The sequence below is a fragment of the Macrobrachium rosenbergii genome, chromosome 22, assembly GCF_040412425.1.
Source record: "Macrobrachium rosenbergii isolate ZJJX-2024 chromosome 22, ASM4041242v1, whole genome shotgun sequence".
In the NCBI taxonomy this organism is placed as follows: Eukaryota; Metazoa; Arthropoda; class Malacostraca; order Decapoda; family Palaemonidae; genus Macrobrachium; species Macrobrachium rosenbergii.
In genome coordinates, this window is record NC_089762.1 from 2,573,627 (window position 1) to 2,601,533 (window position 27,907).

At 37.3% G+C, this 27,907-nt stretch overlaps 1 protein-coding gene across 2 annotated transcripts; it reads left to right on the forward strand.

Moving 5' to 3' along the window:
- On the forward strand, positions 1-27,780 carry Paip2 (polyA-binding protein interacting protein 2). 2 transcript variants are annotated; one of them, XM_067124119.1, is made up of 5 exons: positions 1-154; positions 9,633-9,866; positions 20,646-20,797; positions 22,060-22,135; positions 25,048-27,780. In XM_067124119.1, the coding sequence occupies exons 2-5, from the start codon at positions 9,645-9,647 to the stop codon at positions 25,156-25,158; spliced, it is 561 nt and encodes a 186-aa protein (XP_066980220.1). In that variant the 5' UTR covers positions 1-154; positions 9,633-9,644; the 3' UTR covers positions 25,159-27,780. The 2 variants fall into 2 exon arrangements, with proteins under 2 accessions (XP_066980220.1, XP_066980221.1); XM_067124120.1 differs by having other exon boundaries at positions 9,633-9,785.
- The last annotated feature ends 127 nt before the right edge of the window (positions 27,781-27,907 follow it).

Below are 27,907 nucleotides of genomic sequence, written 5' to 3' on the forward strand. Positions count from 1 at the left end.
CGCCGCAGACCTCCTTGGAAGAAAGAGAATAACAACAACAACAGCAGTCACAGCAACTACCCAGGGTCACTCGCAGTCACAGCACAGCAGAAGGCACTGACAGCTCCACGTCTGGATGTGAGAAGTCGTTCTTCGTGTGACAGATCAACAGCAAGTGAGATATGGAGGGTTTCGTTGTTGACCCGCAGGTCTCGGGGGTTGTTTTGGGGGACGTTGTTGCACCCGTGGGGCCGAAGAGACGGGCTTCGTGTGTCGCGAAAGATGGTGTGTGTCAGAGGTGGTGGTGTTCCCTCTCACTTTCGTGTTCAGTGCTTCCCCTTCGGAGTGGACCAGGAAGAGGCCGCCGCCGCCGCCACCACAACAGCTGTTTACGTAATGTGGTGGTGTCACCTCGTCATTCTGGTTTGTTGCCTCCGAGGCGGAGGAGGAGGAGGAGAAGGACCGTGGAGTGACGAGACTCCTGTGGGTCGTTGGCTCGGCTGCCGTTTCGAAGCTCTTTGCTAAAGTCGCAGGTCCTGGGCCCGCTCTGCACTGATTTGGGTTTTGGGTTGGCTGCGCGCAGGGGAAGTCGCTTAGGGTAAATACTTACGGTGATCTTAAACAGGGTTTTTTTTTTTTTGGTGTTTATAAGTTGCCAATATACGATGTGAAATTGTAACCTACATTTTTATAAAGCTCTTCATTCTCGGTTTTTTGAACCCCATAAACACTATGTGCAATTGATAAATAAATAATTAATCAAATTATCTTAGCCTTAGGTAGAATATTAACCCCCCCCTCCATAGCTAATATGGCAAAATTGTATAACCCCATAAACACTATGCACAATTGATAAATAAAAAAGTTAATCAAATTACAACTTGTAGCCTTAGGTAAAATTTTAACCCCCCCCCTCCATAGCTAATACAGCAATATTGTAACCAGTAAACACCCCTAGGTGACTTTAGGCTGGTATTATTAGGTTCTTTTAGTGCCCTATCATTTCCTAGCATTTTGGGTTTTTCATGCAAAAATGACTGGCTGGAGTCTTATTGGCAACTTATAAAACTTTACCTTTTTTTTAAACACCAGGATTTTTTTTTTTTTTAAATTAAATTTGGGGTTTCTTAGAATTCGTGAGTTGGTTGTGACAAAATGTCCATTTCTGCCGTGGCCAAATGGTTGTTTACGGCCTTACAACTTCCTCTGGACATAACTAATTAACCTAGCCTGTTCTAGGCCCCTTTAACAGCCTATCGAAATTCTGCACTGGGCTTTATTTGAATAGGAAATAGTCGGCATTCTTCCCTAGAGATTTCCATTCTGTCAGTTGCAAGTGTGATCGGACTGTTTAACAAATATTTACATTCTGGGCCAATACTGGGAAACTGGTTCTTTCTATTTACAGAAAAAAAACGTGAAAAACGATGATTGTAGTAATTCAGCCTGAGATGGTGGCTCTTGCCTAACCTGACTCCAGAGGTACGGTCACTACCCGACTTACGAAAGAGTAACGTTCTGGACGGCCTTTCGTATCTTGAATTGTTCGTAAGCTGGTTTTTAATATGTGGTGCATAATTTTTGTTGAAAAATTATTAAAACTTAGGAAGATATTAAGCTTTGAAGTATGTCATGTTTACATTCCTGAGTTAACTTAGGAGTCGCAGATTATACTATTTTCACATTATTTTTAAATGATGCAGTATTAAAAAGAATTACTTGGGATGTTGGAAAGGTGAAAAGAAGAAAATAAAATTTAGATTCATGTAACATTCAAAATATAGTATTTTTTCCATGCTTTGAGAGTTATGAATTTTGAGAGAATTTTGCAGGAGCAACATCTGACATTGAAAGTTCATAAAACAATCAAGGCACACTGCCATCTTTTGACTAAAATACATACTAAATATTTCCTATAGGGAGAGGAAATATAGAAAATGGGAATTCATCAAAGAACAAGTTTAATGGGGAAGATAGAATTAAGTAGGAATATTTTACGATTATGAATGAGTATTCTCGTGATTGTCAGAAGAATACATGGTAGTCATGCATGAGAATACTCAGGATAGTCAGAAAAGGGTTTAAAGGAACAGTTTCTTCTTTATTGTGCGGCAAAAATTCTTACCAGGCAGAGAAGTAGTCACGCAGAGCAAAATTTGAACTTACGGTTGGCAAAGGGTATCGTCTGAACACAATTTTAACTTACGACCCTGTCTGTTCATATCTCTGAATGCTTGTAACATGAATGTTTGTAAGTAGGATGGTGGCTGTATATCACCTTTTATAATCATGAACTATTAGGCTAGAAAAACCATATTTTACCAGTTTTAAACTGTTAAATACTGTTTGTGGTATTTCAGTTCCTTGCCAGATACGTGAATTACGTACTTATTGTTCTGTTTGTTTTATTTTATCTATTTTTACCATAATTTTTGGTTCAAGCTATATTGTATTTTTGTTTCCAACCCACTGTAACTTATATCTGACAATTATGGGAGACCTCGTAGGAAAACCAGTATTTATTGGTGGGGTAACCAAAAATGCATGAATGGCACCAGAAAGATAAAAGATAAAATACTAAATACTGTGAGCTGCTGGATAAATCCACAGTTCATGTATATGATGAGTAACAATCACTCAAAAATTATAAAATTAAAGCGTAAGAAGGACAATTAGAGGAATACATCCTAACCAATTGAGCTAGTTCTAACCTGACCATGATAATGCTAACTTGAAGTACAGTACAGGCAGCCCCTGGTTTCTGACGGGGTTCCATTCCTGCGCTGTGTCGTAGGGCAAAAAATCGTCAAAAATTTTCAAAAATCCTAAGAAAACCTTACTTTTAATGCTTTGGGTGTATTGAAAACGATGTAAACTACATTTCTATTGAGTTTTTCATAAAAAAAAGCCACCAAGTTTTGATTATTCTGCCATGTTGGAGCCATATTTCTTCTGTCAGATTGGTGTCGTAAGCGTCATAACCCCGGAACATGTGTCATAAACTGGGAAATAATTTCTGATGAATATATTTGAAAAGCGTCATAACCTCTGAACATTGTAAGCCAGACCCGTCATAACTAGGGGACTGCCTGTACCGGTTTTTTTTCATGACCAGGGCAATCCCCAACTTAACTTCACTTAAAGAATCACAAATTACATGGTCAACTGCAGTTATATAAGGTTACCTAGTACCATAACTTCTTATGCTGTACAAATTATTTGGTAACCTAATTATACAGTTACATAAATCCCCACAAATTTGTATTATGTAGTTGTTCCCATGAAAATACAAAGTATCGCCTTGCATGTAGGAGTACCCTTCAGTGCCAGCTGGAGACAGTTGTTAGACTTGTTAATAAATTAGTTAGGCTAACTGATAAGTCAGGAATACCCCTCACTTGCTGCCATCACCAAGTACTTTTTCATCGCCATCACTAAGTGCAGATGTGCTTTACTCTGTGCTAGGCTGTCTGTTAAGTTTGATTTTTCTTCTTCTTTGGTGCTTTTTTTTTTTTTTTTTTTTTTGTCATTTTATTATGTAGAAAAAACAAGTATGACACATTATGAGGGCCAAGACTGTTTGTGAGGGGACTTTAGGTCCCATGTGAGTAATGTTCCATACAGGTATTTGTTCCGACACGATATACAAACCATCAGTCCTTTACATTAGGAATTACTTAGAGTGCAGCTGGAAACGGCCACTAAACTTTCAAACAAGGTGGTTAGGCAGTAACTACCGTTTGGGAGGCACGAGTCCTGCCTGCCTGGATGTAAACATTCCAATTTCCTTTTGGCCATTGTGTGGTGCAGACCTGAAGTTTCTTCCTCTCTGCCTTGACTTCCGTTGAGCTGTATTTTCCCGAAGTCAAAGAGGGATCTTTCTCTTTTTCTGTGTATGGTTGCTTTGTGTTTGGAATGCAAACTCACGAAGGTAATAAATCTCATAAGCCCGCTTTCCCCCAGCGTGTGTGCCCTGGGGTTGGCAGGAAGAAGTTACAGTACACATGGAAAGTTAAGCCACACCCCTGAAAGAAATGCAATTTTTAGGACAACCTCTTCTAGGGGGCCTCTCCTTGCCCTTTGCGGGGGAAACTTTCCCCTGGAGTGAGAGGAGACTTTTTCCACTTCAGGTTTGGCCTGCATAGTGCAGGAAGGATCCAAGGGGTCTGCCAAGGTTCTCCCTCCTGCTGGGAGAGTAGATCAGAAGGACTGTACCATGGAAGGACTTGAGGGTCCTCTCCCCCAGGATTTGGACACCCCCGAAATACAGAGGAATTTTGTAGAGGTCATTGCCCTGATCCATCGGCGCAACGACCGTGGGGAAGGGATCACGGCCTCACCTGTGGATCATCCTTTGCGCCTTGAATCCTTCTGGGGTCCAAAAAAGGAACCCAGGGTTCCAGCGGGACTGCCATGGTCCTCGATCAGGTGAATAATCTTGTTTCTGACAAGAGAATTCACTTTGTTCGAACCGCTCGGACAAGCTGCTTCTTCCTCCTCTGCCTTGACAGAAGGGCTTTTATACACCCTCGGAGAGGATGTGTAAAAAAATGTCATTTCTGCAGCAAAAAACCTGCTCTCCCACTGCATGGCATGCACCATACTGTGCATGAGCACTCTTTGCTCAAACTTTTGAAGTTCCAATTGCATGACATCCTCAGGGAGACTGTTCCACAGTCTAACAGTGTGAAGAATAAAGGACCTCTGGAACTGAAAGTTCGACAGCGAAGCACATTTACTGCATATTGGTGCTGCTGTTCAGCGAATCTGGGTGCTCTCGCCAGAAAAAGGGGATCAGGGATCAATTGTGAATATGAAAGATTTCTATCAAAATACAACTTATGAAAAAGTGACAAACGAGAGACCATCCGTTGATGTTCCAAGTCACAACCGCTAATACTGAACTGTATTAGGAAACAGAAACCTACCACCACGAACATCTCTGTCTAAAAGAGATATTTCTCAGGCAGAAGTAGACATCCACACTGGAGAACAGTATTCTAGTAAAGGAAGCACAAATGACCTAAAACAAGTTGCACTGATTTTATCATTGTTATAAATATGTGAGGTCTTACGAACAGTACCTAACTTTCTTGCGGCATTTGCTGAAACTTTCATTAGATGTTTCTCAAAAGTAAGATGTGAATCAAAAGTTACACCTAGAATAGTTAAAGCTCCAGACTCATTCAGCAAAGTCCCATCCAACCTCATACCCAACTGAGTACACCGTTCACTGATCCGTGATTGGTTCCAAGTCCCAATTGAGACATAGGGTAGCTTCATTTCTCATAAGTGGAGACTTTACCCTACCCACAAGTGTTGCATCATCGGCATACTGAACAATCATGTTTTTCAGGCAACAGCCATATCACTTGTATACACCAAAAATAACAGTGGACCAAGAACACTACCCTGCAGAACTCCAGACACAATAGGTCTTGGTTCACTAAACATTCCATCAACAGCAACTAGCTGCTACCTACCTGTAAGGAAATCATGAAGTACTATAATCCTAAAACATATCCACCCACTCCAAGATTCAGAAGTGTATAAAATTAAGTGCCTTATGATTTACTAAATCTTGAATTACTCTGCACTCAAAACCCTTATCAAGATTCTCTCCCAAATGGCATGATAAGTCTAAAGGAGCATCGCAGGTACCTAACTGCTTTCTATATACATATTGACCATCAGTTAACAATCCTTTATATATTACATACTTATATAGAAGCTTAAAAATAAGTTTTTAAGCAACTATGGAGAGCACAGGGAGAATAGGAAGTGGCCTGTAGTTACTGTAGTCTGCAGATATGCCACTTTGGGAACAGGCACTGTATAACTAAGCTTGCCCTCATTCGCAAAAATACTATGTCAACATAAAAATCTATAGAATCTACTAATCGTGGGAGACAACCCCAGCTATCAAGATTATCAAGAATTTTCTTAGATCCCTGGAGTTAAATGCAAATTTTGTAAGTATGTTCAGGATGACAAGTATCAGGGAAATGGACGTCCTCAACTGATTGCTTAGCTTCAAAAGCTCGATGAAGCAGTTCAGCCTTTCCCCTTGGGCCAGTAACCAATCTTCCATCATCTGTTAGTAGTGGTGGAATGGAAGGTGAGTCTTACCCAAAATTTGACGATGCCAGTTTGGTCCACCACAGATGGGGCTGAGTGATCCCTTCAAGTTTCCTCTTCAAGGAATTATTGTCAATTCTCTCAGCTGTATGGTAAGTTCTATTTGCAACATGGCGAGACTCAAAAAAATAGTGTAATTTTCATTTGAACGACTTCATCTCCGTGTGTTGAATTTGGTCTGTTTGTCATGGTAAGCTTGTCTACATGTATCATCAGACCATGGCTGGTCATTTTTCCTGAATTTGATGGTCTTTCTAGGGACATTCCTTATTAAAATAGCCATCAGCATTTCATGTAACTTCTTCTTGGGATCAGGATCTAATACAGCATCGGAAATATTAAGTGCCTGACAAACTTCGATAATGTGATCCCAATTGGCTCTAGATTTCACCCAGACCTTTTTTGCCAATGGTGGCATTAGGAATATACTGATTGACAGATATGTCCATCTCAATGGTGCAATGATCAGAAGTGTATGTATATTCACAGACCTTGGACTTGACAATAGCTGAAACATCTGTGAATATGAGGTCTAATCTATTACCAGAAATATGTGTGGGTTCTTAATTTACCTGGAGAAAATCAGAGGATACACAGAACTCAAGAAGCAGACCAGCCATGTTGATCTGTGGAATTTGAATTCAGCCACTCACTGTGCTTTGCATTATAGTCTCCACAAATAACAAATGAAGCTTCTGAATCCTGTGACTGAGCCATACCAATCCTCTTCAAGAGACAGTCATATATAGAATCATTGATATTTGGATTGTGGTAAACAGCAAATATGTAAACTTAGAACTTTACTGAAAATCTTAAAACAAAGAACTTCAGGGCACCTACACTCCAACTGTTTCTGACAATAATTAGGTCGCCTGGACTTAGCGTATGCAGCCATACCTTGCACGTGTGGGATGTTATGATGACGAAGTCAGGGCCATCAAACCCTGACGTTAAAAACTCAGCCTTTTCCTTGTTACTATTTACAAGTGTATACTATTTACAAGTGTATCAGATAAAAACAAATTGTAGTTACAGGCACAAGGATAAAAACTTCAATCGTAGTTGCGGACACAACTCTGGAGATCAAGAAAATCTGACCCTAAGCCCAGAGTACTGGAGCAAACTACAGTACAGGCAGTCCCCGGTTTACGACGGTTCCGGCTTACGACGATCCGAGGTTACGACGCTTTTCAAATATATTCATCAGAAATTATTTCCTGGCTTTACGACGCATGTTCGGGGTTACTGACGCGTCGTAACGCCATGATCCGACGGAAGAAATATGGCCCCAAAATGGCAGAATAATCATAATTTGAAGGTTTTTTTGATGTAAAACTCAATAATAATGCAGTTTACATCGTTTTCAATGCACCCAGAGCATTAAAAGTAAGGTTTTCTTATGATTTTTGACGATTTTCGACGATGTTCCGACTTCGACGATTTTCAAAGAACGGAACCCCGTCAGTAAACCGGGACCGCCTGTACTAAGCAATTTTTCTTATAGTAATGAATAGTAGGCCCACAGTTCAGCTTAATGTCCCCCAAAAGAAGAAAAATTAACAACACAAATTTAGTTGCAAAACTAATAAATAGTCTCATAACAACAGCAACATAGTAAAAATCAAGAGAACAATCATAATAAAATCAATCACTACAGTATTTATGTTATCTACAAAAGTTTCATTGAAAGTATGTATAAGTAAACCTGATCATATGTCATTGAAGAGAAGTACCTTATCATATGTCATTGAAGAGAGCACTGGAAGCAACTCCCGACAGGGTGAAAGCTAGCACACCTTGTAAGTCAAATAAGAAACCCACCAGGTTTGCCATAACAACTGGGGAGGGCAGTGAGGATGGATTTAGGAATTATAAAAAGCCTAAAAGGAAAAGATTAGGTAAAGAAGGAGGTGCTTTCCAGGTAATCCACCAAGCAACTTTTGCTTTCTCATCAGCCTATCCTACACAGTTTTTGTAAAAACAGGAAAGTGAACAAAAAAGAGGAAAGATGCGTGATTGGACCCTCAAGCAAGAGAACTCGAACCCAAGACCATGGAATGCCATGGTACAATGGCTATGGCACAGTCTAAGGTTGGAGAACAAGGTTTGTATTCAAAGTAACTGTCTCTTGGAAGGGTTGTCTACCAAGGCTAAGGATTCTCCTCTACCCTACCCATGTAGGCAGGCAGGGCATCACACCCAGGTTTCTGATCAGTTATTCTGAGAGTTTCATCAGCATCTCATTCCTCCCACCTAAATTGTGATGTGGAGTAAATAGAGGGTGGATTTAATATGAAACAGATGTTATTTAAAAACAAAAATTTTTTCAACAAATTGCTCATTTACATCCTGCATCCTAACACTAGGTACTGCTTGCAGTTATATTGTAAAATATAGATTACCAGAAAAGCGAGGTCCTTCCTAACTAGCACTAAGTCCATTGAAGCACGTTCACAGAAATGGCCATCCAGCCAACAGTTAATCTCCCTCCTTTGACCTCAGAATTATGCATGTAGGATAAGTTGTTTAATATTTAATGTTCTCAAAGTTTGTGCATTTGCAGAACCTGGATATAAAGAATGTGAGTGGATTGCTTACAAAATTTATCATCTTACTCAAATATCTCAGCCATTATTCAAGGGATCTTCAGTGTATAGGGTATATTATTTGTTCTTTCCATCAGTAAAAACCTTTTTGTATATTTTTAAAGGTTAATCAGATACTTTTGATCCCAGTATATAAAGTAAGAATATATATTGCTCTGAATCTATCACCCCCACACTTAAATCTAGTGTGCTACACTTTTTATAGATATTAATTTGCTGTTGAAATTTATGGTTTTCCCCAAAATTACCAGAATAAATCTGAAATTCCTGTGGCTTCCAGGTGGAGTTTCCAAGTACTTTTAGATATCATGAGATCACCTCAAATACGCTTCCAAGAGATTTTGAATTTTATATAAGCCAGCTTAAGGTACTATTGAAGATCTTGAATCAGGAATATTTCAGAATCATTGTTCTTGTGTTATTTTTTATGCCTTGAGTCAGTATTGATGCACTTTCTATTTAGATACCGTAAGTTTACTTTAGATGTGTTATGTTAGGTCTTATAGATACTCTACATGATGTTTGTTTAGTTGATTTAAGTGGATTTTATGTAGGATGTGAGATCAGTTTCTTCCATTGGCAGCGAGATGCAGCAGTAATGTGTATAAATTTTGCCTTTAATCAGCTACTATGAATTTTTAAAAAACATGGCAAGTTGTGGTATGAAACTGAAATAGTCTGAAGCATTTTTAGATATTGCTATAATAATTGAAATAATTTGAAGCAGTTAGATATTTTACTTGCTGTTAGCTAGAATATCAATGTAGATTTACGTTGTGAAGTTGAAGTGTCTAGGCAATGTACAATTTACTTGACATTTGTTTATTTTCACTTTACAGCTCTTGCATAGTTATTTGGTACAGTACAGCACTATTTATTTTAAAGAGACCCCTTCTCTCTCGTTTGCAGGCAATTCCGTCCATGCGGTTACCTGACAATAGTCCTGGCAGAAGTCAGTCAAACGGTGATCCAGGAGGTGAAAACATGAATTCCAACGCAGAAGCGGACTTCTCAGAGTTCATGTGGATGGCCGAGGAGGACCTCGAAGCTTTTGACCATAAGGTGAGGCCGACACACTCTCAACATGAATCTGCCCCCCAGGTCCCCCAGACGGCATTGCATCCAGAGGAACTTGGATATGCTGTGCGTTGCCCTCTCTTTTTTTCATCGATATCAGTAACAGCCTCTAAATACTGATACTCTTGTGGTGGCCTTTTTCTGTCAGCAAACTCTTTTATCTGCATTTTTACACACAAAGAAAAAGTTAACAAAACGAATTAAGATACGAGCTTGAAAAAAGAAGTCTGGGTTTCTCCCCGGCTTTCATATTGTAAATTTTAACCTACTACGTCAAACTGTTTTCTCTTTTACTTACCAGACTTTTGTATTTTTCTTTGAGATTTTTTATTTACAAAGATTTCACCCAAAGTTTTGAATCCTCTTCCCATTTTCGCAGCACATTGATGTGCTGGGTGGAGCCTGTTACTTCAGTGTAGAGAACTGATCAGTTGATAAATAATTTACCAAGATGATCTTGCAGTTCCTGGAGGGTCAGGGACCTACCTCACATGGTGTATGTATAACCTTCACTCTTTTATCCCACTTTTCTCAGAGTATAGTTTCTGTCCAGTGGTTATTTTTGTGTGCAGGTAATTGCCGTGACATTTAAAATTATCAGCAGTTGGGTTTTTATTTAATTTTCTTTAGTGTAAGCTCAAGGCCTTTCCTTGTTATATTCCACAACCTGTTAATCGATTTACTCTTAATAGCCATGGTTTTTATTTGTTGCTTGCTTTGTTTTGGGTAGCATACCAGTTAAAATAAAATTGTTCTACCATAATATTATATTAAAATTTACAAGAAAGGATGCTGCAGTCTGAAAATTACTTTCATATAAATGCATAGAATTTTAGGCTAGATTTCTCCTCACTTTTTATTCCACATTGGAACAAAATTATATGCAAGAAATTTAGTTCTGTTATCAAATAGGATAACATTTTTCTTGTTGCCGGTGACTGATGTCCAACAGGAAACATTTGGGTTAAAGTATTTGCTGATGTCTGAAGGGCATATTCTGTCAGGAGGTGTACCACAGGAGGTGTACCACCTAAAGTTTCTAGATTTCTCCGCTATTTTTGGGTGTGAGCATTTAATAAATTGAACCCACACACCAATCTGGCAACCATCTTGACCTTATATTTGCAGAGTTATTGGGATTTTTTCTGGTGGAGTAGGTTTGACAGTGGGTTCATCTGATCATTGTTTGATTAAGGTTAATGTGTGGATGGATCTGGTTGACCCTGATGTTAGCTTTTCAAGAAGTTATACTTGAAATCCTAGACCAGTTGGGATGGTATTGACTGTGATCTTACTGAGCTCGTGTTGAGCAATATTTATAAAAGTCCAAATATTATTGAGATTTTAAATAATCACCTTAAGACTATTATTGAGAGGAGAATTCCTTCTAAAATCCTCAGGTTTCATCTTAAAGACAATCCATGGTTTAATGCTGCATGTATGCTTGCCTACCATGATAGACAAGAAGTTTATCATTTATGGAGGAACAGTTGATCATACTTTTGGCATAATTTAATTAAACTTAGAAGTCAAGCGCAGGTGTTCTGTGAGAGAGCTGAAAGAGCTTATCATGATGGTTTGAAGATCTTGCTCTCCAGTGGTGATGACCATAAGTGGTGGTCTACCCTCAAGTCATCACTCTGGAGTTGATGATTCAAGCATGTCTCTCCTTGTAGAGGCTGATGGAAATGCTGTGCATTGCCCTAAACGGAAGGCAGAACTGTTGGCTCAAGTTTTTGTGAGCAGTGTGGTGAGTCCTTGGTGTGCCTCCATGCTTTCCAGAGCCTAAGTTGTATTCAGTTGGCCTTCAGGTAAAAATTTTGCTCTAGGGCCTTGACCATTATGGTGGCATAGACATAAAGTGAGTTCATTATGTTCATTGCATAAAATGCTATGACAAACATTCTCAGCGCTCTTCCTTACCTGACCTAGGTGTTTTTGCTCACAGCACTAGGCAGGCTGCTGCTGCAAACAGTGAGTCTTTTCTCGCATTAGGATTAATACTGCAGTACATACTCAGTTTGCTAGGAGTTTTATCTTGGCTACAACTAAAATGTGGAATAGTTTTCCTAGTGCAATTGTCATTCCTCTGTGGGCTGATATCCCTTTGGAGTCCACTTGGGTTTATGGTCTGTTGACTGTGCCCATAAGTGTTTTCAGCTGAAGATTTAAAGAAAGGTACATGAAGCTTATGATGCTTCATTGTGAGTAAAGGGTCTGTCACAATGCCTGATTCTCATTTACACAGTAGATAAAAATGAAGATCCAATTTAATTTACATATTCTGTTCTTGATAGTTCACAACAGTTTGTTCCCTTTTCTTGTGTCATTTCTTGGTAGAGCACATACAGTGAAATATTTTTCTGGACTTAAGTCTGTGTTCAACAAAGGGAGTGAATGGCCGCGGGTCAAAAGTTGTCAGTAAATATCTGAGGGCCAGCGGGTGGTCAGTTATATTGTTATTGGTTAATTGTGTTATTCAGGAGATATGGTTTTGATTTGTTTTGGTGTTGCCAGTTAACTAGCTTCAGGTAGCTAGTTAGTTGTTTTCAGTTAGTGACAGCTCGGTCTCTACTAACTAATGTGGATGTGTTTAGTGTTAAATATTAATCAGGTATATGTTAGCAGGAAGTCGGCTTATTATTGAGGGTCGTAAATTTTTAAGAGTTGCAAATTATTTTTCTGAATTTGCCTATTACAGCTCTTAAGGATAATCAATTTGGGATCTCATTCATTTTTCCTGACTACTTTTGTAATGCTAGTGTCAGCTGCATTTGGTAGTGATTATTGTAGTATTTTCTAATATTCTTTTGCTTTGTTTTAGTGTTGAGATTTTTTCCTGGTGGTCACCTCTCATGACATCAGTAGTACTCAGTATTACCTGTTCAGGCAATTTTTTGTATATAATTATTCCTTAGGTTACATTTCAGGTTTTGTTCATATGTACAGGCTGTGATTGCATAAATTTATGTTGTAAAATCATTCTTCGATTATCTGGACCTTGACATTATCCAACACACCCGGAGGAGGAACCAGGACCCAAAGATATACGATATATAAATTTTAAAAAACGTGAAAAAACTGCTCCCCGATAGTTGAGAATGCTGCGCGGCCTCAGGAAAATGTTGGTAAACTGTTTACACTCAAAAGCAGACTCAGAAAGGGTGTTGGGGGGTGGGAGGGGCCTGGAAATGTTTCCAAGGTTGTTGGGGGGGGAGGTTAAGATGGCTGGGTGCTATGGGAACTTACTCAGAAAAAGGGATGTTTTGGAATGTGGGTGGAGGTAGGAAGCAGTTTCCTTGGCTGGGAGGGTGGGGGGTGGGGAATGCAGTGTTGGATGGGTGAATAGGGCTAGGTAGACGTCTGACTTGCTAGAGCTTGTTTTTTTTTCACATTTTATTAAAGGATATGTACAGTACTCTACTGTAACAAAGCAAAAAAAAAAAAGGAAGAAGAAATACTGTAGAGAGAGAGAGAGAGAGAGAAACAACTGAGGTATTGCTTGCAAAGAAGCCTAAAGATTAAAGATTTACACACACTCCTTCACTTTTTCCACTATTCTCATTTATATTTGTACTGTAATTTTTTTTTTTAAACCCAAAAGATGAATGCAATGTGTGTGTAGGGGACATACGCATATACTCCTTTGCTTTGGGTGATGCTGATGCCACCAAGATTTCAAGGTATAAACAGCACAATGTGTTGCTTATACCTACAAATTCAGATTTCAAATATTTTTACGGTGATTAGAGATGAAATATCAACAGTGATAAAATATTCTCTTTTTGTGATATGTGGGCTAAACAGACTCAGAGTTAACTAAACTTGTAAGGAAATACTGTACTGTAAATCAAGCAAAGCAGAGTCAGTGACTCAAACTAATTTTCTAACTAAATCCCAAGAATTGACCTTAGCAAATCCCAAGACAATAAAATAATTGTACATCTGCCAAGCCTTGGAGTCCTAAATAATCTCTCTCTCTCTCTCTCTCTCAGGAAAAGGTACTGCTAATTTGAGTCTCCTTAACCAGTGGGTATTAGCACATTTGCACACACTTTTTGTGTGTGTGTGTGTGTTCATAATGTTTGAAAAAATGTGTAGTATAGTACAGGTAATAAACATCTTTGGAAGACAAAAAACAAAAAAGAATTTTTGTCAGTCGCGTGGACTATAAATAGTGACCAGCAGGTAAACAGAAATGGATTAAGATTCCTCAAGAGATTGAAGAGATGAATTTTGTTTTGAAGGTATGTCAATGCAGCGTAAATAAATATTTCCTGAAGCAAAACGAAAAAAGTTCTTTTGTTGCTGAAGAATCTCTGAATTAACAATTTTGCACTCAAAGTAATGAGAAGGAATTCATTCTATTCTTCATGTAATTAGTAAAATACTTACTGTACACTATTGAAAACTGCGTGCAGTATTCAAAACACACGCACTTGTCATCATCAGTTTCACGTGAGCAAGACGTTCTTTCTCAGACAGAATACAGCTAAAACCTGATTGGCTGGTGGTTGCCATGGAGAGCTGTTAGCCAATGACAGCCCCCTACTTTTGTTCTGTTTATAGACATATTTCGATCCCAAATCGATCCCAAATTGTGTCTGGCGCCAAGTTTAAACGTTGCCATGATCGTGATTATTGGACTGCTGATGGCAAAAATTACTCAGTAATTTGCTTTACTGTACAGTATATATAATTATTTCTGTATGAGAATCAGAATTTAACAGTAATTTTAACTTTAATACAGTGGTATGAAAAATCCTACACAGTCTGTCGTAGCGATGCGTCATCACTTGCGGATGTTGTCCAGACCATCCTCAATTGTACGACTACAAACTGATGATGATAATGAAAATAAAGAACAACCCTCTTCAAGATTGACATAATGAAATGTATTTTATAGTCTTACTTAAAGGTAAAATTCATAAGTCGAATTACAATTTATTTTCATTACGTAATTATGAATTTAACGGAATGTTTTTGTTGAAGATAAAATGTGTTAGTGAACTTTTGGTCTTAATTGTCCCATTATTTATCTCAGATCCATTTAACAGTATGATAATATAAATAATAATAAACTATAATGAATAAATGACTGTAATGAAAAAACACAAAAAAAAGGAAAAACACATATTTTTGCTGCAGTAGTGATATTTCATCATATCTTGACTCCATTCCAAAATCCGAAAAATTCCAAAAACCGAAACACATAGCCCCAAGGATTTCAGATAATAAAAGATTGTGTACCTATATAGCCAGGAAAACTACAAATTGTTTTAAAAATTTGTTGTCTCCTTTTCAGTCAACACCCACAGAAGCTCTTTTTGTGAAACTTAAGCCTTGGTATGTGCTTACATTTTGCCCTGCCTGAGAAATGGCTTTCTGAACTGTCAGATCACTTGAGTGAAAAGTAGGGATCAGGATCAGGAATGTTCTGGTAGGTTGCACTGTGAGAAGACTGCCTGTAAATTTCTTTGCCTCACTTCCTTTAAGCTTTGAGTGTATACCAGAACTTTGATTGCAGTCCAACACCCTTGAATTTCCTTCCTGTCTCCTTGTAAAGCACTGAAGGTTTCTGCCAACGATCATATAATGGTTGCCAGATATTCACCCATAGGTGACCAGCACCATAGCGATCTGGACGAGCTTTGCAGAGCCGTATTGGGTAGAATACTGTACTAGATTCGTACTGATTAGGAGGAACATTGCTTGGTGCTCATGGAGTTCCTACCCATTGTGGGACACAGTTTCTCTTCAGCATCCAATCCCTCAGTGCTGTTCTGCATAACAAGATTCTAGCATTTGAAATTAGAAAAATCTTGGCGAGGGAAGGCCGAGGAAATTTATTTCTTGATCCCAAATGGTTTTGAAATTTGAGAAACCCATATTGAAGCTATAGTGCCATATTGAGAAGTGCTTGTTAATCCAAACTTCTTATGCAGTACTTCTGTTTTATTAGAGGACTTGGTTCTCACTAAAGTTGACCAGAACAAATTGTCAGTGTGTTGGAGATCTTAATACCCTGTTGCCTCTCTTGTGTTATTTCATTATAAATCAGCACCTTGTATTGCTCAGCTTTTATGGGGTACTCTGATAACTTTCAGCAACTCACACTGTTTCATCTTACCTTCTTTTCTGGGGTATAAATTCTTGTCCAGATTGCTGTGCCAAGACACACTAACTTTCACATTTCCTTTAGCTTCCTGGTCCTGTATGAATTACCGCCCACAGTTTGCCTTGCTCAGCACACTCTTAGTGGTACTAAAGTCTTTTTGCAGTGCTGTTTAGGCCCCAGATACAGTACTTTGTGTCTTCTACTTTCAACCACTCCTTTTGTCTTGCCACCCACTTGTCCAGCTTCTTCAACTCTGTTCCTACACATTTCACCACTTATTTATAAACATCATTTAGGCCACTCTTATAATAAACCATAAATGTAATTCACTGGTTGAAGTACATCAAATGAGAAGCATCATCCCAGTTGGAGAACTCTTATCTATTTCAGTCACTTTACCACCTAAGCAGTTACTCAGAAGGAAGTGTGTCATACCATTGTGCAAATACAAGATGTTTTGAAAGAACAAATTTGGTCTTGTACATACTGTGTAAACTTTTGCCATCAGTGGAGATACCTCTTTTATTCAGTTCAGCCGTGTGAAAGTGCATTAATTCTAGAGCAAAACTTAATTCTGAGGAAGGTGAACAAAAGCAGTGGCTATGCAAAAACTAGAGGATGTCTCTTATTTCCTGAAATTGAAAGATCATCTTGGTAAATTCTGTGTCAGTTGGCCCCTCAATGAAGTAATGGTTTCTTACTTCAGTAGTTTCTGTCCGCCAAATGCAAAACTTTTAAGAAACTTTTTCTTGTAGATCATTGTCCATTCTATTTCCTTTTAAGTAAAAGTGCATATGATGGAGTATGTAACTTTTCCAACTAACATAATATACAACAGTTAACCAGTACAGTATATCTCAAAAATGCTTATCTAACTGAGAAGGCTATTTTCATGTTTGAAAAATCTGCGCTTAAGATTTTTGCTGAGAAATGTGGTGGTGTGAATGATCTGGATTATGATATGTTTATGTTAAATAATTTTAGTGTTCTTGTCCTGACAGTGGCAGTATTTCTGTCTGTGTGCCTCCCTTTTCTTCGGTGCGAGTTAACTGAAATGAATAAAAAGACCTGAAAAATGTGAATGCGCAAGTTGTCAGAGTGGGATGTGTGATGACATTTTTCCGCAAGTTATCGTAAGAGTTGGCTCTTTCTATTTCCAGTTTTGAAGTAATTCCCCAGTTGATAACTCTCCTCTTTTATTTCAGCCTTAAATTTGTTGTTGTGGAGCCACATGGAAATCTTTATGTAATTCGCTTCAGCTGTACTGTACTTGCGCTTGTCTCAATATTTGAATTCTGAAAGCACTGCAGAGCTTGGTTTCATTCCAGTTTTAAATCTGTTTATGTTGTCTGTAATTCAAACAGGATTGGGAAATACTCCAGCAGTAATGGTGGAGGGAAGACTTGATCATTTGCCAAATAAGCAATTTTTAGGTTCATAATTAAGGCATAGGCACATTAAAGGAAACGATTTCCTTTTCTGCACTGTTATGGCTTCTTAATTTTTTATGCCAAAAATTTTTGGTAACATCGTCATTATGGTGACAAAGTTCTTATTGACTTGCCAACTAAATAATACAAGGATATTAATTACAATGATGGCAGCAATAGATGCAGTTCAAAATAAGCGTAGGGATTTAAAAGATGACCTTGCTGACTGCAAAGCACCTACCAATTTTAAAATTCACTCTTTTGACTTACTGAAAGCATCAGAATCATGAAGAGCTGAAAGGAATGATTAGTATGAGGAAATGGGTCATTTGCTAGTGCTGGAATCGTGATCTCTGCCAAACCAAACTGCATAGTAAATGGGAAGAGTTCCTTTTCGCGATTGACAGACTTGAACATTGGAATGTTTGCGTGATGTAAGCGTAGCAGATGTATGAATAAGGGTGTTAAAGAGAAACAAACGCATTCAAGTCGTGCCATATCTATAGCTTTGAGTGTGAAGGGAAAAGAATATGAAATTTTTTGTCGTTCCTGCTTTTTATATTCCCACATTTAATGCAAATTGAATGAAGTTGAGGTTTAATATCTGTCTGACTGTCACAGCGATTGAAGATTTGTTGGCTTCATGTGAGAGTTATCTTGCACAGTTTTGCAAGGGGGGTTTCTAAAAGGGGATCCATAACTCCTTCCTCCGTTGGGTGAGGCAAATAGTAGGAAGTTTTTGATGGGTGCAGGTGTATAATGAACCTATTTACGGTGTGCTCTATTTTAATGAACCTATTTACGGTGTGCTCTATTTTAGTCATTATTTTACATTAAATGTAAGTGTTAGTAAGGTCAAGTACAGTATTACTGTATTAGGAACATGTGAAACATATTTGTTAAAGTCCTTTGCAAAGATGCTGATATTAGGAACAGTATGTTTGCTTGATAACATAAGAATGTTTGGGTTAAAAGTATGGTAACTGCTGTCAGTGAAAATTATAGTATATGTACAGTCGACCCCCACCTATTAGTTAGCGGTTCTGGATTCGCGGATTTCTCTATGGAAGATATACTGTATACACGTTATTTGCTGAAAATTCACCTATTTGCGGTATTTTTCATAGAGAAATATTCATAGATTACTGTATTTTCATATCATTTTCATGACTAAATGCACTTTTTGTGATGAAACTTAAAATGTTCAGGTATAAGCAATTTTAGAGGGTTTTTTGGTGTTTTGAACTTTCAAAATAGGCAGTTATAAGCATTTTTAGAAGGCTTTAAATATTCACGGATTTTAGCTATTTGCAGGGGTTAGTGGTACGCATCCCCTGCGAGTACCGGGTGTTGACTGTACTAGGGTTGAATTATGACTTTTTTTATTAATTTTAAATATTTAATCTACTACCCCTATATGTATATTGTATATAGTTTAATGGCTTAGCTAATACTGTATGATTAACAACTTAAACTGTATGGTAAACATATCTTTCATTTCATTATAAATATTTTGTGTACAAAATAATTATATTTATATGTCTAATACTGTATATGAAATTTCATTTTTACGAGGGAAAAACTTGAAAGTCATTGATATTACGAGAAGTACCGATAACGTCAGAAATAAAAATTGCCATGTTGTACCAAATGGGATATGCTTAGCACATCATAGACTATTACACATTTAGTTGTGAAATTGGCAATTGAAAAGAGGAGCAGAGTCCTCAAGCTCTGGCAGAGGATAAGACTTGTACGGAGAGAAGGGACGGTAGGCTGGGAGTAGATGGCAGGTGTAGATAGGAAGAGATGAGTGGAATCATAATGTCGGCACAGTATGGAGAGGGAAGAAAGAAAATGTTAGGGAGAGCAGAGTAGATGAGGAAAGGTAGGAAAATGTCAAGGGACAGACTGCTTAAACCATGAAAACATAGAAATTAAAGTTGATTAGATAGATGTCATGGGAAATGATGAGACAATGAAGGCATTATACTGAAGAAATAGTGAAGTAAATGAACATGAAGTGGAGGATGTTGTCTTGACAAGAGGGACCAGTTTGGAATATGACAGCTGAAGAAGTAAGAAGATCCCTTAAGAAGAAAAGAAGAAACCATTTTGAACCATCAAGAGTAACATGCAATTTACCTAAAGGAGCTACCAAACAAGTCACTGATAAACTGATGAGAATGTTTGGCAGTACGATGAATGGAATGAAGATGTGTCTAGATTACCAAAATTCCCAAACCAGCACCCTTGATTGTTGAACAAAGAAAGATGCAGAAGCAGAAATGTTTAGAGAGCAGGCCAGAGTATAGAAACAATTAAACAGACAAGCAATTGTAGCAAAACTTAGAGCTTGACTATAAGAGCTTGACTCTAAGCAAACTTATTCCTTACTTCTAGTTAGCACACAAAGGTTAACTTTTAAGAAAGTATACTAACTACCCCACCATTTTCCAGCAGCCTGCCACCTACAGAATATATACTAGGAAAATAAGTGTAAACCTAATACAGTTCTAGAAAAATACTGTAGGCATAAATTTTACCAAAATTCAGTGAAAGGTGAAATGTATGAAAGTAATCTTCGGGAAAGATTACATTTAGGTAAAACATCTGAGTTCTTCTTAAGAATACAGTAGTCAGTGAACAACTACTGGCTGATTGCCAATTTCTTTCTGTGTTTAAGATTTTTTAAGAAAGACTAAAGCTTCTATACCAATTCTGTGGTACACAAAAGGGCTTATTAAAAGTAATGGGCTAATGGTTAAACAAGGTAAAATGTGAAGAAATAAACAAACATTAAGAAATATAATAAAACATAATAAAAAACTTGTAGGTTACTGTACATGAAGCACGAGCTTATGCAAGTACATGTGCATTCATCTCTTGATCTTGTCTGATTATGTAGCTCTGTACTATACACCTAAAAGCACCAAACTTAACCTAATCTTTTCATCATTTTATCCATTGTTTTGATATACTGTACAGCACTTTACAATTTATTCTTGGCTGTGAAATATTTTACTTACGATTACACCCAAACGAGCACTGATACGTTATGCCAGAAGTCTGGAGAATTGCTAATGCCTCACTGGGAGTAAGGTCAAGTTACTGTGGAAGGAGCCTGAGAATCGGCACCTGAGAAAGTTTACACTCAATAATATTTCCAAATTAGGTGTTTTTCCAAACCCTCATTTCCTTAACCAGTTAACCCAAAGTTTGCATTTTTGAGTCTGGAAACTCGGTGATGATGACATTTTATGCTTATGGTAGTTCACTTCTTGTACTCATTAACAGGTCATTACTGAGGTGGCTCAGGTCATGATGCAGCAGACAACAGTGACCAACAATGGATGTTTAAGGGAAGATGAGGAAGAGTTCCTCAGGCGCATGCTGGAGGAGGAAGAGCAGCGCGATACTGTTTACTACTCAGATTACCTTGAAGAGAAGTAAGTGTACTCATCCAGTGAGTTTGGAAATAAGGTTAAGAGACATGTGGCCGTGTTTATTGTTTACTATTTGCGTTAGTGCTAAAACCTTTTCCATCGCTCTATTCAACTTTCACTTTCTATTTTTTTTTTTTTTTTTAGATAAAATCAGTATTGTATGCTTTTTCCAGATTTTTGTTGTCACATGAAATTTTTGTATTTTTTGGCAAACTTCTGTTTGTACAGGTATTTCAATGTTGTAAAAATTGTATATGCTTTTTTTTTTTAATTTGTATACATAGTACAGCTAATTATTTTCTTGTTGTTGTACATTTATTACAACATACCAATTATCTGCACTTGAAAAGTTTTTCAGAGTTCTAAAGAAATACAGGCAGTCCCCGGTTAACGGCAGGCTCGGTTAACAGTGATCTGGTTTTGTGGCACTTGTCTAGTGACGAAAATCGGCAATTTTCGGCGCCAAAAATCGCCGATTTCCGCTTATCGGCGCCGATAATCAGGTATTGGCGCTGATACATACCTAACAGAGGCACTGATAACCGAAAATCAGTGCTTTTCGGTGCCAATAACCCCCGAAAATCGCCGAAAAAGTGCCGAAAACTGCCAATTTTCGGTTAATGGTGATTTTCAGTTATCATCACACTCTCAGAAATGGAATCCCGCCGATAACTGAGGACTGCCTGTATACACTTACATAGTGAAGCTTTCATTTTCAATCTAGGCATTACTTCATAATATACACCGATCAGATAATTTTGTAATATTTTGGAAATATGACCAAAATGTTTTTCAAGAAGCTGGTGAAGTTGAGAATCACTGACACCATTTGTAGTAGACATTATAAGAAAAATTTAGTCATGAGTTCTTATCTCATGCCATTTCTAATTTTTATAGCTAAAGAAAAACCTTTGAACCTTTTTTATTTTAACTTCCAGTCACCAAAGGTATTTGAAGTTGTAGCTTATAACTCTGTTTGACCTTCTAGAAGAAGAAAAACTCGAAGCCAACCATACAGTTTTTAAAATGTGCTGATGCTGATGTTAAAGTTTATATAATATTTATGAAGAACTAGAAATAATACATTTGAGAGGCAGAATGTACTGTGACATACTGAATATCTTGTGTTAATTTGAACATTTCTGTAAATATTTCTTTTTCATTTTACAACACACTAAGGGATTTAATACAAAATTGATAGGTATGATGCATTGTTTCATGAGACTGAATCCTTGGATGTCAATTATCTTTTCACCACTGAACAGGAGGAGAAACAATGCAACAGCAGAATTGGAGTCAGAAATGCAAAAGATGGGAGTGTCTGAGGATATGGCAGCCAAAGTGAGTTTCTTTTATGCTAAAATTTCAATTAATAATGATTATTGTGTTGGGTAGCAAGGGGAGTAGTATTACTGCACTAGGAAGAGTCAGTAGTCAAGGATACAAATGCTCCATGGTCTAAGACAAAGGAGCATCTAGTTTATGGTTGTGGACTCCCTGGTGGCTGGAGGTTTCTCCAAGTCTCCAGCGACCAGCAGCATTCACGCTTGACACTCTAGGATGCATAGAAATAAAAATAACGGCATGCTTAGAGCTGTCCATGAACTGCAATAACAAATGGATACAGTCATTGTGTTTGTAGCTCCTAACCCTGTACCTTTCAGTGCAAGAAATTCCAAAAGAAAGTGCAGTATTTTAGTCCTGGTGTTGTGGATATCCACCCATGATGCAGAAGAGGAATGTACTGTATACACTGTATTATATTATGGCATTTAGTGAGACAGGAGTGAAATGACAAGGTTTACAGGACCGTAAAAGACTGAGGGGATGTGTATGGGTTGGTTGAGAGATGCAAAGCTAGGGAAGAGGCAGCACTCGAGATATCAGGAAGACTGTGAGGACGGGCAAAAGAGGATTAAATGTATACGGTTGAATGTGGCAGGAGGAAAATTGCGATAGAAAATGTTTATTTTTAAGGTGAAACTTGCCCTCTCTCATTTGCTCTGTCTGCGACTACTTTGTGCGTAGTTGCAGATAAAACAAATGATAAGAGGGTATCTGAAAAAAAAAAAAAAAAAAAAATTTATCACAAAAATCACTATTTTTGAGGTGAAACTTGTCGTCTGTCATTTGCTTTATCTGCTACTACCTGCCAAGTAGTTGCAGATAATGCAAATGAAAGAGGGAAAGCACCTAAAATATTGATTTTATCGTAAAAATCACCACTTTCAAGGACTGGGAATAAATGAAAGTGTAAGAGAATCTTTGGAGGAACCTGAATCTATGTTTAACTTGAACAGTGAGAGGGTAGTTATGGTTAGTGATCTGTGAGCAAAGGGTGAAAGAGACAGAAATGACATATTTTGGTAGGTATGGAGTTCTTAAGAGTGAATAAGTCACGAAAACCGTGTGGAAATGTATTCTGATAGGCGCTAGATTGTTGGAAATGTATGGTCTCTAAGGAAATGATGAGGAAAAGTTTGTCTAATTATTTAACACCAAGTCAATGGATGATAAGAAAAATGTTTTGAAATATTGAAAATAGATTATTTTAGTTGAAGGAAAGATTTAGAATGTGACCTTAAAATGTACTACGTAGTAGATTGCACAAGGAAATTGTATAAGGAGATGAGAATAACATATTAGATAGATGAAAAATTAATTTAAATAAAAGGTAGATGTAGAAGGAGTTAGATGAGTATGCAAAATTTATGGTTTGGGTTACAAAGCCAGCAGGGTTTGAATACGAGGGTAGGAGTTGTAATAGCGAAGTTACAGGGTTTGTGATGAAAAAAGGGAGATTGCTATAGTAAAATACACTTGCATGACAAAAGATGGTCATGCAACAGTGAACAAGAGGATGAATATGAAGAGCCATAGAAGTGGTGAAAATACTATAATGGTTCGAAAGATGTAACGGTGTGTTTGGAGAGGGTTTAGTCATGCGGAAAGCATGGAGGAAAGTAGGTTGGTGAAAAGGTTAGTTAGGAAAAGAACTGTCACGAAGGATGACTATAGAAAGATCCAGAAGGGCTGGTTAGATGTGAAGGAGATGCAGTAAAGGTTGGGGTAAAATAACCAGGAAGCACTAGTCTGTGTAGAGGATGGAGGCAACTGGTGCAGTGTATGTGGGTTTTCAAGTGCTGTTGATGAAGCTTCTGTATACTATAGAAGTATTTAGTGTAGAAACATGGGGGAGAATTCTAATTTTTAAATTAAGACGCCCTGAAAAATCAGTCAGTCAATCAATCATTTCCTGTGGCACCCACGGGGATGCATAGGGCCTCGACGAACTCACGCCCCCACATTCTGTCCTGGGCTAACTCCTCAGTATCTCCCCAACACTCTTCTCCTGCTTCCTGCCTCAGTGAGGACAACGTCTCCTTTGGCCTACCTCTACCTCTTCTACCAAGGGCAACCCACCCCAGTGTATCTCATACTATTCCCTGTCTTCTATACACAGGGCCTAGTCACTTCCAGCGCGAGAATCTAACATACTCATCGACCGGTTGCACCCCCGTTACTTCTCTAATTCTGTTATTTGATATCCTGTCCCTCCTGAAAAATGTTTATAATATTATGAGTTAAAATTGGTGCTGTATAATGTACAGTCTACACTGAAAGGTTCACAGATGGTGTAATATCTAAAAATGGTAAGTAATCATCTTTTTCTTTATGTAGCATTAATTGCATAGAAAGAATATGTTCGTTAAAGTTTTGTATGCTCTTTGCATCCAAGTGTTGAGGTATACAGTAATAGCAAAAATGTACTTTGGAAGCACATTGTAAGGAAAGTAGCAATGAGGAAGCAGTAAACAGCATGTGATACAAGGTAAGAGTAGTGACAAAAATTCCTCAGAAAGAGCATAAAAATGACAAATATTAGCACATAGTGGAAGCAGATCAACTGTAAGGAAGCATTTAGAAACACAATTGAGGTGGGAAAGAGGAAGAAAGTGCATGCAAAGGGCAGAGATCATATTAAGAGCAGTGCCCTAAGAGGACTGAAATGGAATACTGAATTGGGAATAAAAGAGATTTGTTACTGCACTTGAGAGGGATTTCTCACCTTGTGTGGTAGGAGGTTCATTTTTCTTTTTATAACTGTTTACGGTCACTCGCTTAGAACTCGAAGTGTACGGCAATGGTTTATCCATTCAACAAACACATATCTACATCTGTAGCTTCAAGAAGTACGCCTAAAGGTTCATCAGTAAATATTTAACAAATGATCCTACTTTTTGTATTTCCAGAGCACACTGAATCCATATGCTGCAGAATTTGTTCCAGCACAGAGCACGAGTGGATCATCAAACCCACCAGATCTTATCCCTAAAGTGAATTCTGAAGAGGAAAGTTCATGAGTTCGATTGTGAAATATTTTTTTCTTTTCTGAACAGGAAACTGCTGTAAAGCAGATTTTTAAAGTTATATATAAATTGCTTTAGTATCAGTGTTCCTAGGGACAGTAGTACTGAATTACCCTCAGTGAAGTTTGTTTAAAATTGATTGCTTAAATGTTAACTACCCTAATAGGTGTAGATTGGCAGTTATCAAGTACTGTATAGAGAATCTGAAGAAAGGTTTGGTATTTTCTTAGAGTAGTTTGTATCCTGAACCTTTGCATGATTAAGCAAATGATTTTACTTAAAGTTTATGTAAATATGAATTTTAAAGGCAATACAGTAACTGATGTTTTCAAGCTAATTTTGAGGGTAATTCTAAAAACTTAGGAAGGAACTTTTGCTGTAGCAAATCTGCCAAGTTCATGGTGGTAGTTTATAGGACTAACTGTTGGTACATGTGGTTTAGAGGAAATTATTGAAAAAAAAAAATGATGGTTTAAAGGAAATTATTGAAAAAAAAAATAATGGTATAGAGGAAATTATTGAAAAAAAAAAATTAATGTAGGTAGCTTGTTTGTTTTTAGTTCATATTCATAGATATTCAAATTGGGGCTTTGGTAAATTATTGCCATGAACATATAATTAGATTTCACCCAGTGTGCAAATTGCTACTAAGGCTTTTTAATTTTTTGTCAAAGAGATAGCAATGCTAGAATAATCAGGTTTCCTAGATTCTTTTTGAATTCAAAAAGATATCACCTCAGGAAACATATATGATTGAATCTTAAAGCCCTTAAGTTTTTTATTTGCTGCCATTCACATTCAAACTGTGAACTGTGAGCATGTGTGATATTACATTACTTGCCCTTGGAACATTCACTTGTATAAATGGACTCGTCAGTTGTGTGGTTGTGTAAAGTTCAAATGTACAGGTTGTGGATATTTCACAGTCATTTCACTATCCCTCTGTCTATTTATGTGACTGATTCTACTCTCTTGGAGTTCAGTGGGAGAGAAGTTAGATTTTTGTAAAAATTTTGTTATGCTCATTTAAAATTTATGAACACATTTAAGGAACTATGGTAATTCAATAGGTCATTTATTTTTTCAAATAAAATTCAGACTTTAATCCAAAACTGTTTCAGCAGAGATGAAGTAATTGCAATACAGTAAAGTACTGTATTATTTTAGAGAAAAGAGGAATTTAATAGTATAAAGAAGACTGTTCTGTCTTGCTCTATTTTAAAGTTTTTTAACTGTCTAGATTTTAATAATTAAACTAAGCACATCATTCAAAGCAGCGTACGTGTGAATTGGAGTAAAGTACTCTGTTGAAATAATGTATGGCTTCTACTTGCCAACCGAGTATGAGGCACCTCTCAACTGAGGATATTGGATCAAAGGTTAACTGAAGAAGCCACACTAAAAATCACAAACATTTGTAACGGTTTATTTGTTTAACGGAAAATATACTAACTTGTGAAAACAAAAGCTTTTTTAATCTAAATCATTTTTTAATCTTAATCATGAATGTGTCTTCTTTTGAAGGCAGGAATATTATACTGATGTTTTTTAGGAGTGGCACACATAAAAAGATATCATTTAACCTTTCAAGTGTAGAAAAAGTGAAAATGACTGTGCCCTTTCACTTTGCAAAACTGCCTCTTTAAAATTTTGTCACTTCTTGTGATAAGCTGTTGTTAACCTGAGAGATGTGGTAATCTTGTTTGGTAGCAAATGTTTGTTGTTCATGGTTACCACATATCCATGATACAGTTGTTGTAACTTCCAGATATAAAGCCAGATTACCATTTTTGTTGGAATATGGACTAACGCTATTAATATTAGTGCCTGATAATTTTTCGTGTAAAGCATAAAGAGTCTATCATTGTTTTTAAATTTTGGGAATTTTCTGGGTGTATCTGAAGTCTTGATGTTTTAGAGATCACTTGTTTGTAGTAAATAGTGTTATGGCTTCATTTTCACTTACACTGAATACTGGACTTAGCCTACATTATAGGCACTGGGTATAATAAAAAAAAAAAAAAAAATGGGTTTCTTGATAATTATGTAATGAAGCTAGAAAGGGTGCTCCCGAAATTCATCATACCTGTAGGTATTATGGTTTTATACGAGGATGAGTCTTAGTTCCACCATAATTGGGATAAAAAAAAACTTGCCAAGTATTGATGTCTTTCTTTACCAAAAGATAGGTTGGTATTATGTATAGATGTTGAATCTTTCTTGGAAAGACAGTAATACTTTTAGTTTCTGTTTTCGAGATGACTTCATGAGGATTTGATTGTACACCTTATACATGCTCCATCTCTCAAGGTCTCCCTCTCCTCACAGTACTGGTTAAAAGATGCAAGATGCAAAAGTAATGGTGATTGTATTGTATGATTGCTGCCTTTTCATCAAGGTGCATGTCTTCATTCTTTTCACAGCGCAAGTTTTTTCTTTCGTGCATTGCTAACAATCTAATTCATTAAATCTTTCCCAAAAAAAAGTTGCCTTGGCTGCTGTTTGCTGCATCTTTCTCAAATCAAAATCTATTTTACCTCTTGTATAATTATATTGTCATTCATACTGTACTGACATTTTGTAAATTATCATCTGGAATAGAATATTTAAAATCCATTGTTTTTTTTCTCCAAAGCCTTTATAGTCTTAAAGCCACTGGTTTGATGGATATCTCTTAATACCTCTGTTAACTGTCAATATTGTTTCATGGTAAGATATTTTTGGTATCTCCAGCATTTTCTTA

What these genes read in the sequence shown, in the direction of transcription:
- Paip2 (XM_067124119.1), top strand. Translation starts at nt 9,645, where the DNA reads ATGCGGTTACCTGACAATAGTCCTGGCAGAAGTCAGTCAAACGGTGAT. An exon ending in TCAGATTACCTTGAAGAGAA is followed by an intron (nt 20,798 to 22,059) that starts GTAAGTGTACTC and finishes ACCACTGAACAG; the next exon opens with GAGGAGAAACAATGCAACAG. An exon ending in CTGAGGATATGGCAGCCAAA is followed by an intron (nt 22,136 to 25,047) that starts GTGAGTTTCTTT and finishes TTGTATTTCCAG; the next exon opens with AGCACACTGAATCCATATGC.